Source organism: Catharus ustulatus, chromosome 4, assembly GCF_009819885.2.
Source record: "Catharus ustulatus isolate bCatUst1 chromosome 4, bCatUst1.pri.v2, whole genome shotgun sequence".
In the NCBI taxonomy this organism is placed as follows: Eukaryota; Metazoa; Chordata; class Aves; order Passeriformes; family Turdidae; genus Catharus; species Catharus ustulatus.
This window is the reverse complement of record NC_046224.1, coordinates 24,655,257-24,667,953: the sequence shown is the minus strand read 5'-3', so window position 1 is coordinate 24,667,953 and position 12,697 is coordinate 24,655,257. Positions and strand designations below refer to the sequence as shown.

Genomic DNA, 12,697 nt, shown 5'->3' with positions numbered 1-12,697 from the left:
CTGAACAGTTTTGAGGGTGCCTGTGGGCTCTGTAGAAAAAGGACTGTTCCCCTCCTTTGGTTCCTGTACCTACAAGAGTGGGTGGTAAAGGCTGAGTCAGCAGCTGGGCAGTCTCTGGGACAGAAAGGATTCATAGTGCAGTTGGGTGACTCTGGATGCAGCTTCAGTCCTCTGTTACTGGGGTTTCACCTGGACAACGAAGAGTTTCTGAGGTACTATGTGTGCTCGGAGACATTTTTTCTACTCCTGGTTTAACTTGAGCTGAAGAGCTCCGCCCTCACCACAGACCCTTCCCGCCAAATCTCGATCCATATGACCATTTTCCATGTGGGATAAAGGCCTTGGATAATAAAACATTCATTGTAGAACTATTTTCCATTGGATTCATGGCCACACACAGCTGGATCTTTTCCTGGAGTGGCCTGCAGCCTGCTTGGAACAGTTGTGCTCAGCATCCTGGAGAGGAGGCTGGGCGAGTGTAGGAGGAGGCAGCTCTGTCTAATAGACCCTCCCTCCTCCCAAAACCAACCCCTGCCACCCTTCCCATTGGTGCATGGGGTGGAGAAGGGCAGGGACAACTCAGCTCTCCATCTATTTAAAGGCAAGGGAGGGGCTGTAGAAGCCACTTGCGTGGGACCCTTGCACCTCGGTGGAGAGGGGCATTACCCTGCAGAGCAGCACCATGTCTTGTGTGAGTAGAGAAAGGGATGGGGCAGCTTTGCTGGAGGTGGGGCTGTGTTGGCTGGGTGTGAGGTGCTTGTGCTAGCTTGCACATCAGCCCCAGCATCGGAGGGTCTGTTAGAGTTGGGTGCCTGCTACTGGTGAGGGACGATCCCTGCTGCATCCACCACAGAGGGCTGGCTGATATTTTGTGTTCTAGCAGCAGTGGTTCCTTTTTTCCTGTAGGATGCCTTTGGGGCAGTACATGTGGGGATCCTCGCTGGGTTGAGCCCTAAGCTGGGTTAACCTATTTTACTGCAGCTCTACTCTGCAGAAGCTGTTGCAGTAACATTTATTGCTGTCTAAGCATCTTCTCTGGGCAGCCTTGCAGCTTGCTTTCTGGCTGAAGTTTTCATGAGTTATTACATTGTTATTCTTCTCTTTTTTTGGAAGGAGTGTTCCCTACAGAAGTGTTCTGTGAATGTCAAACAATACGTTCAAATACCTTAAGAGGTTAGAGAGGTTATCTTAAGAGCAGGTATCAAGAGTATGTGGCCAGACTCTTCACAGAGTTGCCCAGCAACAGGGGAAGGGGCAAGAGGCACAAACTGAAACACAGGGAGTTATAGCTAAATATGAGGAACAGTTCCCTCGCTGTGAGGGTGACAGAGCACTGGAACAGGCTGCCCAGAGAGGTTGTGGAGTCTGCTGCTCAGAAGACACGACACTGTAACCTGCTCTACATGAACCTGCTTTAGCAGGGGGGTTGGACTTGATCTCCAAGATCCCTTACAGCTCTAACTATTCTGTGACTGCTAGGGAGATGCTTGTATTAAGGGAGATTGCACTTCTTTGATTAATTTGCCTTTCATTAGGCTGAGGGTGATTAAGCAGGGATTGTCCTAAGAGCAAGCTTATTTTTTTAAGGTGGGATATGAAAAGATTTTCAGTATTCTTGAGGTTTTGACTCTGCTGTGATGAAAAATGAGTACACATGGGCTTGCCAGGATACTCTGGTCCTCCTGTAGAGAAGGTGGGGGGCAGGTGTCTCTGTGGAGCAGAAGAATGCTCTTGTAAGTACTGAACCTACATTAAAAAAAATGCTCAAGCCATTGTGAGATGGGAGGCAAAGTATCTGAGTCCTTGGACCTGGGCAAGGCTTGAAGTTCAAACACAAGCTAGGGGAAGGGAGTGGAGTCTCCATCCCAGACAGAATTGTGTGGGATGACACGAGACCCGCAAGGCACATGGGTGTGTTTGGGATGGGGTGGGTGTGATTGGAGTGTGCAGGTACTTACGCTTCACTGCTGTGAAATACAGATATGTTGATGAGAGCAGCAGGAGACAGATTAGGAAATCGAGCTCTAATCAAATGTATCATGTGATTGGGGTAGCTTCTCTGGGATGTCCTTGCTGCAATGCCCCAGGGCAAGGGAGCTTCCCTGTTTCTCCATGGGTCCAAAGCAAAGCATGTCTTGAAAGGCAGCAGGGAAAGCTGCCAAGTCAGAACAAGTGAGCCAGCAGGTACTGAGCTAATGCCTCTGCTTCCACATTCCCCAGGGACCAGTGTGCACCAACTTGGGTCTCAAGCCTGGCCAGCGCCTCACTGTCAAGGGGAAAATTGCACCAAATGCCAAGAGGTGAGTTGTGCTGTGCCACCCAGGCATGGCCAAGGCACTGCACTGAGGGGTCTGCAAAAGGACTCTGTCCCTTGGATAGAAGAGGAGAAGGGGTTAACACCAGCAGTGCTTCCAGTGAGTCATCACCTAATGCACATTGCAGTCACAGTACTGCCAGGGGGCTAAGCCAAGCAGATGTGAAGTTCCAGCTGCACACGCTGGCAGTGACCACATCCTCTCTAGTGCAGGGTAGAGGAAATGGAAGCTGTGTCTATACTGAGATTTGGTTTGAGACCATTTGTTCCACCACATCCTCTCATCTGCACGAAGATGGCCAGGAGTAGGGACATTTATGGTGCCTCAGTGGATTTGCCCATCACATGGTGGTGTGGAAAGACGGAAGAAAGGTGGTGAGCAGGCAGGCGGGCTTAAGTGGAAATGTACCCCTAAATGTGCAGGGATTGGGGTGGCTAGGTTTCCCATCGAAGCCTCTGGAGCAGGCCCCAGCCCTTGTGCAGGTCTGTGGTTGGGTTGGAGCCCTTTGCAGGTCAGGTGGAGCCTGTAGCTGCTTTACCAGCACTAGCGGTGTTCCAGGAAACATGTCCCAGCTCTTCCCAGGGCCTTTGAAGTTTGATACTGTCTGAGTGAAGCCTCCCAGGCTTTCTCTTGCCAAATAATATGCCTCTTCTCACCTGGGTAAGAGGCCTGAAGGTAAGGTGGACACTAGGCTAGGAAACTTCCTCCCACTGCTGTTGCAGATACTTTGGGATAGCTAATGACATTAGCTTAGTAATTATTTCAGCTGCCTGCAGGATGAGGAGAAAGCAGTGGCTGTCAGGCAGGATGCAGCACTAGCTAACTGTTGAGTACTGAAAGGAAATCCGTGGAAAGCAGCTGACTCTCTGGGAATTGTTTTGGGTGTGTTATAACTCTGTTTAGGGCATTGCATGCCGAACCATTAAAAGCTTTGAGGAAACCAAGTGATGTTTCTCCCAGGGATGGCACTCTGGAGCCTATCACCCCAGAAAAGTGCCCCTTACTGCCACAGCACATCTTTTTAGGGAAGCTGTGTAATTTAGCAAAGGGTTTAGCTTAGGTTACCCTCAGCTGAGCTTGAAGAAACAGACACAGGGATGCCCATGGTAATGAGAGACATTCTACCATAGTATTGATTTTAATTTTTTTTAGCTGTATTGATGTCTACTTTTTTTTTCTCTGCAGCTTTGTGATGAACCTGGGCAAGGATGCTACCCTCCTTGGACTCCACTTCAATCCCCGTTTTGATGCTCATGGTGATGTGAACACCATCGTGTGCAACTCAAAGAAGGTGGAAGAGTGGGGTGCAGAGCACAGGGAGGCTGTCTTCCCTTTCCAGAAAGGGGGCACAGCAGAGGTGAGGCATGCATATATTTATATATATATATTCTCTGTACATGCTCTGGTGAAGGGAGGGTGTTTGGCACAGGACACCCAGCTGCAGGGGCTGTCTCAGGACTGTCTGTACAGGAGGTGTCTGGTTTCTCCTGCTTGGCCAGTGCCACCACTCAGCTCTGAGCACTGATGGAGGGTGGGGATCAAATGTGCAAGCTCCATCTATCTCAAAGACATTACTATTGAACAGAGCAGGGAATGGGCATCTCTTGGGAGACTAGGATAACATTCCTGGCTGTTGATGAGCAGGTTATTCTACTGAGCTTGTTCACCCTGTAAAGTAGAGGGTGGCACAGCAGTGCTGCAGAGAGGAGAGGCTACTGAGCTTGTTCACCCTGTAAAGTAGAGGGTGGCACAGCAGTGCTGCAGAGAGGAGAGGCTTGAGGAAACTGTCTCTAACTTTTCCATTTGCCTTGCAGATAACTTTTGGTGTCAACCAAAATGATGTGACAGTCCACCTGCCAGGCCACCAGTTCACGTTCCCTAACCGGCTTAACCTCACTGTCTTTGACTACTTTGATACACAAGGGGACTTCACACTCCAGTCCCTCAGCTGGGAATAACTTCCTCTGACACTGTCATCTCAAAGATACAGAAAAAGCAATCAATAAATAAGAGTTTTGGTGTACTAAGTCTCAAAATCTAATCTGTTTAATATTGAGTCCTCATGGGAGTGGCACCTTGCTGGGGGTGGGTGGATAGGAGTAGAGAGTTTTGCTTGAGTACCATAAGTGGATGCAATTGTCCCAGTCTTGGTCCTTGAAAGTCACGGATGGAAACTAAAGGAGATGAAGGTTAAAAGCCTGGGAAGACAGAAGGTTAAAAGTCCAAGGAGAGTTGCAGGAGGAGGCATTGGGGCTAATTGTCACTGCAGGCACAGTAAAAGAGTCCCTTAAACAAGATCTCCCACTGTTGAGGTCTAGACTGACACCTTACACTCCCTGAATAAATTAACTCAATTTCTGCCTAAATTTAGTATTCCTGGCTGACATCAGATGGCTCTGAGTGGCTCTGCTAGGTGAGCCTAGTGGGGCATGGAGTGAAGGGAAAGTCCTTAACTGTGGTAGTTTTAGCTGCAACCTTCTGTAGAGGCTGGTCCTACTCCCATGTCTGCTTGGGACCTCTTACTGCTATATGGAGACAGTAGAAAAGCTGCCTTGCTGGGTGTGGCAGAGCATGTAGAGGCTTCCTCATCCAAATCCTTTCTTCCCAGTTACTGCAGGAGCATAAAGTGTTGTGCTGTAGCACATGAGAGTAGTAATGTGGGGGTGTCTGGTTTTATTCTCCTCTTGTACTTTGCCTGTTCTGTCCAGAGCTGAGGGAGGCAGCACTGTCCAGCTGGAATGCGGGATGCTAAGGATGTGTGCACTATGCTTTTGTTCCTGTTTTACTTGGCCCAAATAAACCTGAGTACTTCTCAGTCTAAGCTGAGGCTAGACTCTGTGGAGTCTGAGGCAGTCAGGCATGTTTGATGTTACTGCATAGCTGCCTCAGGGACTTTCTCAGTTTAATGCTACCTTGGCACTGCTGTTGAGCATGCTGTGCCTGGTGGGTATGGGAAAGGTGGGATCTGTCCTATCCCCAGTGCACAGCAGTTACCAGGTCGGTCTGGGATAAAAGGCTTGACCACAAGCAACACAAGGCACTAACAATTTGATGTACTACAGGATTCCCTGCAGGCCTGGCTGTGCTAATTCCAGGGCAGCTGGAGAACAGGGACTTTCCCCTTCAGCAACTGTACTTGCCATTCTCATTGCATAATTCATGAGGCTCTGCCAAGTCCTAGGTACCCATGCAGAGAGAGGCTGGGCTGCTAGGAAGTGTGGGTCTGAGAAGGAAGAGAGATAAGCTGAGATCTTAGCTGAAAGGCAGGAACACTTGGGGTGTACAAGCAACTTGGGTCTCTGCAACTGGATCTCTCTTGAAGTCCTGTGCTACCTGAAGCCCATCTGCTTTGGATGTACACATCACACTCTTTTTTAGGGCTACATCTGTAACTGTAAACATGGCATCTAGGATTGCCACCCTGTGTATAGGAATGGCAGGGGAACAGCATGGCTTGGAGACTCTTCCCATGGCGTGATAAAGATGAAGCCATCCTTTCTGGAGAAGAGAGGTTCAGTGGTATGGAAATGACCCATGCTAGGCTAGGTAGTCTCAAGGCAAGTGCCCTGGCTCAGTTTGCACAGTGATGTTGGCACAGTCTGGCAGACTAGGGTACAGTGGGTAGGGCAGAGAATTGGGTATTTCCCTCAACCATAGCAGGGCCATGGTGTTGGTGAGGGTACCATGAACTGTCAGGATGGACACAGAGGAAAGCTCTCTCCTTGCAGCTTCCTCTGCTGACCTGATCTTGAAAACTGAGCCAGTGTACTGGACTCCCTGGGCTGTACTACAGGGGAGCACTGCCTCTTAATTGCACTTTCTTTAGATTCTTCAAAGACTTTTTTGTGATGGTTTCTTGAAGAAAGCTCAGTAGTAGCTTTACCAGGAGGATGAACCTTAGTGAGGTCTCCTGCTAGCCTGGCTGTTTCTTAAGTGACTCATCGTTCTTGTGAAATCTATGACTCACTGTTGTCCTGACTTTGTTATGGTTTGGCCCGTTGCTAGTGAGGAGATGAGGGGTGGCAAAGGTTCCCCAGATGTATAATTTAGACATATTGAAGCTGACTGCTCCCTTCCACCCACTCCCCAGCCTTGTGCAAGGTGGAGGCTGGTGTGTGAGGGCTGCAGGATCTGCGGATGGAGTCAGGATCCCTGAGACAAGCACTCTCCCCGCCCAACTGAGCAGGATGAGCAGCCACACAAAGGGGAAAGCACTGCAACAACATCGATGGAAGACACTGCATGCTGGCATGGAAGGTGACACACCTTTATTTCTCAACATGACCCCAGCCAAGGTCAGGTGTTCCCAGCCTGCTCACCCCTCGCTTTCCCTCACAGACCCCAACACCTCCCTGAAAGCCAGGGGGATGCCATGGTTTCCTGCAGCCTGCTGAGAGCCTGCTGCAGGCCGTGCCACGCCCGTCCCGGTGCGGCCACGGCGCCCGCGGTAGCTGCTTGCAAGCAGGGTGTAGAGGAAGGGGTTGACACAGCTGTTGCCATAGGCCAGGCAGGTGACACCGAAGTTAAGGTAGGCCTGGGCAGCAGGGCTGATGCCCAGCCCCTCTCCCTGGTACAGCCTGGCCAGCTGCCAGGCCCAGAAGGGGAGGAAGCAGACCCAGTAGGCCACCACGATGGCAGAGATCCTGGAGAGGAGCCGCCGTGCGGGGGCCCGGCCGGCCACAGGCAGCCCCAGGCCCCAGGCCGAGGACCGGTAGGCCCAGGCCAGGCGGGTGTAGACGATGGCCAGCACTGTGCCGGGTGCCAGGACGCTGGTGGAGAACAGCACTGTCAGGTAGAGCCGGAAAGCTGATGGCGTCCAGGTGGGGATGCAGATGCGCTTGTGGGGGCTGTCCCCCTCCCGCAGCTGAGTCATCACCATCATGGGGGCCGTGAGCAGGAGCGAGAGGAGCCAGAGGACGGCGCTGGCCAGCTTGCGGTAGGCATTACTGGCCCGCCTGGCCCACAGAGGCTTGGCCACTGCCCAGTACCTCTCCAGGCTCATGGCGGTCAGGAGGAAAATGCTGGCATGCATGGTGAGGAGGTCCAGGCTGAGCAAAAGCCTGCAACCCACATCCCCAAAGAACCAGTCATGGGCAAAGTAGGTGCAAACCACAAAGGGGATGGTGGAGAGGTACAGGAGGTCAGCCAGGGCAAGGTTCATCATGTAGACCCCCAAGGAGCCTGCTGAGCAGCCTGCCACCCTGCCAGAGGCCACTGCCACTGTGTAGATGTTCCCCACCATGCCAGTGAGGCACATGACCAGCAGCACTGCGCCCAGTGGTCCTGTGACTAGGCTGTCCCCTCCCAGGATATTGCTGTCACCACCTTCACCACTGCTTTCCTCCAAGAAACTGCCACCCATGGGATCCTCTCTAGGACTTGGGCTGAGGAGAGAAGAGTTGTAAAACATCTTTGGGTAAGCTGAGAAAGAGCAAATCAAGCTCTCTTGCAAATCAAGCAAATCAAACCTGTTCCTTCCTTCTGCTTTCCGCTCTCACTGTATGGGACATGTCTATCTTCAATAGCAAAGCAACTAAGCGAAGAACGGGAAGAGTTCATCAGACATACATAGGGTGCTTCAGAGAAGTCTATTCCTCACCTCCAGCCCAGTCCATTTTGCTGATGTTTTCCATCACAAGCTCTGTCCAGTTGTTTTCCTTAGCCATGAAAAAGCCGAGAAAGGGACACTGCCTTTTCCTTCAAGACCAAGACATGCAAGATAACCTCTGCTATCCAGGAGGAAATGTCTCTTTTCTTCACTAGCTCATCCTTTGTTGCTTCTCCAAAATTCGCTGGGCCCACAGAAACAGTTGGATGAACAAGTAGATTCCTGCTCCCGAGTCTGTGTCAGCTCAGCTCAGACAGACTTTGGAGAGGTGGGCCCTGGCCCACTGAACCAACCCCCTGAGAGCTGCCTTGACCACTGCATGGAAAAATGTGCCTGACTCAGCTTCACACACCGGTGTGAATTGAGTTCCCAATTTACACTGGGCTTTTAGCCGCTAGCTGAGGAGCCCCACTGGCTCCCTCCTCTTTCTGGAAGACATGCTTTCTTCCCCCACATCTTCCTGCATATTTATCCTGCTCCATCTTCCTTCTTGTTCTTGTTTCCCTTTCTTTTTCCCATTTCTCCTTGTACAGTTATCCTCATTTGAGACAAGAGGCAACTGAAAGACAAGACCCCATTGTTGTAACCCAGTACCCTACTGCTTTAAGAATGGTATGTCCCTTTAACCCTGTAACCCCTGCAAGACCTATGGAACTGACCTCCTGCATTCTTATTGGAAAGAAGCCAAGAAATGACCCCTCCCCTTTCCTGACCCTTAAAAACCTGAGCCCTCCTTGGGACTTCCTCTTTATCCTCTTTCCCTCCTGCTCTGCCCTCATGGAAGCCTAAGAATAAAACAGAATAATCATCCCTGGGATTAAGAGCCTTGATATCTCATCTGTTCCACATGATACAGCACCCCAGGCCAGCTCTGCAGGATATTTGGGGAACAGGGCGAGGCCAGGGTGCTGTTTCAGCTGGCCCCTGGTCCGTGGTGTTTTTTTTAATTAAAACCCACGTAAGAGGCTGTGACCCTTAAAGGGTTAAGAAGCTGACGGGAAGCCAACTACCCTGCGGGCGAAACTTGCTTTGTAGCAGGTTTAGCTTAAGGGGACGAGATCGACAACTCATCCAGCCCAAGGGTGAGCGATTTCAGACCAGAATTACTGCATAGCACAGTTTTTCAGCTCCTTGGCACTTCGCACAGATTGGTAAGTATCAATTTTCCTCCGTGGGGGGGGATTCTGAGGTGCTTTCTCTGTAACAACGAAGTGCCCAAGTGCCGGGGACAGGCTGCACAGCATCCGCCCTGGGGGTTTGGAGCTGTGTACAGCCGGAGACGCTGGTGGGGGTGGTGATAGGAGCCTGAGGCTGTTTTCTGCCGTGTGTGAAGTATCACGCCAGACAGACGGTTTCAAACACAGGCGCTAGTTGCTACAGCCAGTAAGTCTCTGTCGGGGGAGGGGACAGCAGGCGGGCAGCTGTTTTGCTCTCCTTCCACGCGCGGGAGATACAAACTGAACCGCAATCTTACTGTGTTCTAACTTTGCATTGTAGTGAGATATTAGAGTAAATTGCTGTGAAAAAATATGGGTACGCAGCAATCTAGTTTGAAACAGAGCGTGGCTTCACAGATTAGAGAACTTTTAAAGATTGCAAATGTGAATATTACTAACAGAAAACTAGAAAGGTTTGCTAAGTGGCTGTCTGTGGAAAGATCTGATCTTAATTTGGAAGATATTAATTCGGTTTTATTTTGGAATGAAATTGGAGAATTATTAACTTTAAAAGTCGAAAATGGGGGTGAAAAAGCCTCAATATTCCTCCCAATATTTTTGCAAATTAGAAAACTTTTACTTCAAACAGAAAATAACAGCCACCCACAGCAAACTGCCTCAGAGTCCACCAGTTCTTCTATCTGTCCCTCTTCATGTAATATTCTCTCTTCAAACCAGAAATCTGACTCCCCTGTCTCTCTAACTCAGGCTGAGGCTGCATGCAACTTCCAACATGGCTCCAGCCACATGTCATTAAACTCTTCTTCTTCCCATAATACCCCTTATCCCCTGCTACCACCCTCAATTCCACCCCTAAACCCATCCTGGCCCCTGGGTTTTCAGGGCTGTTCCCCCTCGGTACAGGTTTTGCAATCTCTTCCCCCAAGCTATCAGGCTAGCACAGAGCGGGGTGGGGGTGGTTCTACACGACCTCCCTGTGTGATAAGGCCCTCTGCCCTCACACCTCAGGACACTGTCTCTGCAGAGGGACACAATCAACAGATAACACAGCCCAGAGCAGAGGGTGGGGTACTGCCCATCCCTAAAACTTCTCATCTGGAAACCCAGATTCCGTCTGTGGCTCCTGTCATTTATATGGGTAGGAGAAATGGCAGGAGGACATATCAGCCACTAACATACCAAGATAAAAAGGAAATTTGTAAGGTTCAAAGAGAATTTGGCAGACACAGTGAAATGTTTAAAGGATTTGTAAGAGCAACATTTAGTTCTAATGAGATGGTACCCAATGATATTAAGGATTTATTCAGATGTTTGTTATTCCCTTCTGAATTTATTTTATGGGAAAGCATTTGGAAAAGATCATTAAGAGTGCTTTTGCAGGAACTTCAACGAAGCCCAGAAAGTGCAAAAGATGAAGATAATAATGGTATTACACAGGAACATCTCATAGGTGAAAGAGAATTTGAAAGCCCTGAGAAACAGGCACACTTATTAACTAGGTTTGTTTTGGCTAAGATCTCTCTAGCAGCAGAAAAAGCTTTCAATCAATTACCTACTGTTGAAGTTACAGGTAGTTATGTTAATATTAAACAGTTTCCTTCAGAAAGTTTCTTGCAGTTTCTGGATCGCCTCCGTGCACAGGTGGAGAGACAAGTCTCGGACCCAAAGGTGCAGGCAGAGCTATTGAAGGAGATGGCTCAGAAAAACGCTAATGAATCATGTCGCAGGGTCATGCTTAGTCTTCCCCTCGACCCACCACCTAGCTTAGCACAGATGATAGAAGCCTGCACCAGAAAAGCAGAACTGTTCAGTGCATCAGAGAGGAATCCAGGACCAGCACAATCAAGGTCTGCAGCAGCTATGACATCAGGACCAAGGAAGCAACCGGTACCACCACAACAGCTGCAGCACATCACCTGCTTCCAGTGCAAGAAAACAGGACACTATGCAAGGGACTGCCCACACAACCAGAAACAGAAGAAGACCAACAAACAAAATAACTAGGTGTACAGTGCGTACCCGCCATAAATATCATAACGCGCAAAGATATAAATACAGCAGGTTCCACACAGGAAAATCCCTCCCTCTTTAAAACTAAGGGGGAGGACGGGACAAATGGTATGGGGATTAATGAGCTTGTTACCTCGGGACGTGGTTACGCATGCGTATCCACTCCCTCAGGCCCTCGGTGGATTCCCCAGAAATGGGTGAAGCCTTTTGTCCCCAAACAGCCAGCTCCAGCTGAAGAGGAAGAGAAGCAAGTCACAGTTGCTTCGAAAAGAAGACGCCGCCAGAGAGGAGAGAGAACTGACATAGAAGACAACCTTCCGGCAGACTCAGAGACTTTTAACATGTTTTAAAATGTTTGTTTTCTTTTTAGAGAATACCTCCCTTCCACTCAACTCTTGATGAACCCCATCCAAGTTGTCATCCTGTTAACACTGAACAGTCAGGCAGCTGCATGGATTGTCCCTCAGCCGCGTCAAAACGTCTGGGTGACCCTGGCAAAGACTCTCCAACAGGAAAACATATGCCTGTCCTCCGCAGCAGCAGAAAATCCTATGTCCACGTGCCTGGTAGGAGTTCCCTTGAAGGCTGGAGAATATTCAGCCAGTTTTGCAATGGAGATGCAAAATGAAATTCCTGGGATACACACAATTTCACTATATAAAACTAGTAGGCAGCAAACAGAAGAGAATCCTATGGAGGAACTGCTGCCCAATTTGCCAAAAGCAGCTCAGGAACCTCAGGAATTAGAGCTGTTAGGTTCCTATCCAGCACAATACTGCATTCAGCTTGTAATTTATCCAAAACCTTCTGACACCAAAGAATTCCACAATGTAATACAATATAGAGAGGAATTCACAGCCAAAAAGTGGTACAGGGTTTTGAGTCACCTTGCAGCAAACTCCCCATCTCTCACAAGTCCCAAGAGCCTCCCTAAGGGGTTGTTCTTGATTTGTGGAGATCGGGCATGGGCAGGAATTCCCTCTCGGCTTTTAGGAGGACCATGTACCTTTGGGCGGTTGTCCCTGTTGGCACCCAACGAAACCTTAATTAAGGATTGGACTCATAAAAACAAATCAGTGAATAAAGTCCAAAAGAGAAGTGCAGACAATTTGGACAAAGATTGTGACTCTGAAATTTTCTATTGGGCCAAGTCAAAAAGAGTTGCTGTATCCCTGTTTCTTCCATGGGTAGCAGCAGCCAAGGCTCTGGGTGAATTGGGCCACCTAGAGTGTTGGGTAGTCAAACAGGCAAATTTGACATCCACTGCCATCAGCTCCCTCCTAGAAGACGAACAAATTACCAGGCAGGCCACACTCCAAAATCGTGCTGCCATAGATTTTCTCCTGCTGTTACATGGACATGAGTGCCAGGAATTTGAAGGACTTTGCTGAATGAACCTGACCTCGAAAGCTCCTAACGTCCATGCTGCCCTCCGAGACATGAAAACCCTGATCGGACAAGTGAAGCAAGAATCTGAAGACTGGTTCAACGAACTGTTCAAGGGCTGGGGATTCACAGGGTGGTGGACTTCTATAGTCAAAACTATTTTGTTATTCTTTGTTATTCTTTTCCTTGTAATACTGGCA

General features: G+C 49.4%; 2 protein-coding genes across 2 annotated transcripts; one reads left to right on the top strand and one right to left on the bottom strand.

Annotated features, from left to right (window-relative positions):
* The first annotated feature begins 568 nt into the window (after window positions 1-568).
* On the top strand, window positions 569-4,338 carry LGALS1 (galectin 1). The gene is made up of 4 exons (XM_033058303.2): window positions 569-691; window positions 2,221-2,300; window positions 3,501-3,672; window positions 4,130-4,338. Exons 1-4 carry the CDS (start codon window positions 683-685, stop codon window positions 4,271-4,273), a joined length of 405 nt encoding a protein of 134 aa, XP_032914194.1. The 5' UTR covers window positions 569-682; the 3' UTR covers window positions 4,274-4,338.
* A 2,292-nt stretch (window positions 4,339-6,630) lies between these two features.
* LOC116995755 (urotensin-2 receptor-like) lies at window positions 6,631-8,060 on the bottom strand. The gene has a single exon (XM_033058700.1). The coding sequence runs from the start codon at window positions 7,723-7,725 to the stop codon at window positions 6,631-6,633; it is 1,095 nt and encodes a 364-aa protein (XP_032914591.1). The 5' UTR covers window positions 7,726-8,060.
* Window positions 8,061-12,697: the final 4,637 nt, after the last annotated feature.

Coding starts and splice junctions, on each gene's coding strand:
- LGALS1 (XM_033058303.2), top strand. Junction 2,301..3,500: donor ATTGCACCAAATGCCAAGAG/GTGAGTTGTGCT, acceptor TTTTCTCTGCAG/CTTTGTGATGAACCTGGGCA. Junction 3,673..4,129: donor AGAAAGGGGGCACAGCAGAG/GTGAGGCATGCA, acceptor TTTGCCTTGCAG/ATAACTTTTGGTGTCAACCA.
- LOC116995755 (XM_033058700.1), bottom strand. CDS start 7,725: ATGTTTTACAACTCTTCTCTCCTCAGCCCAAGTCCTAGAGAGGATCCC.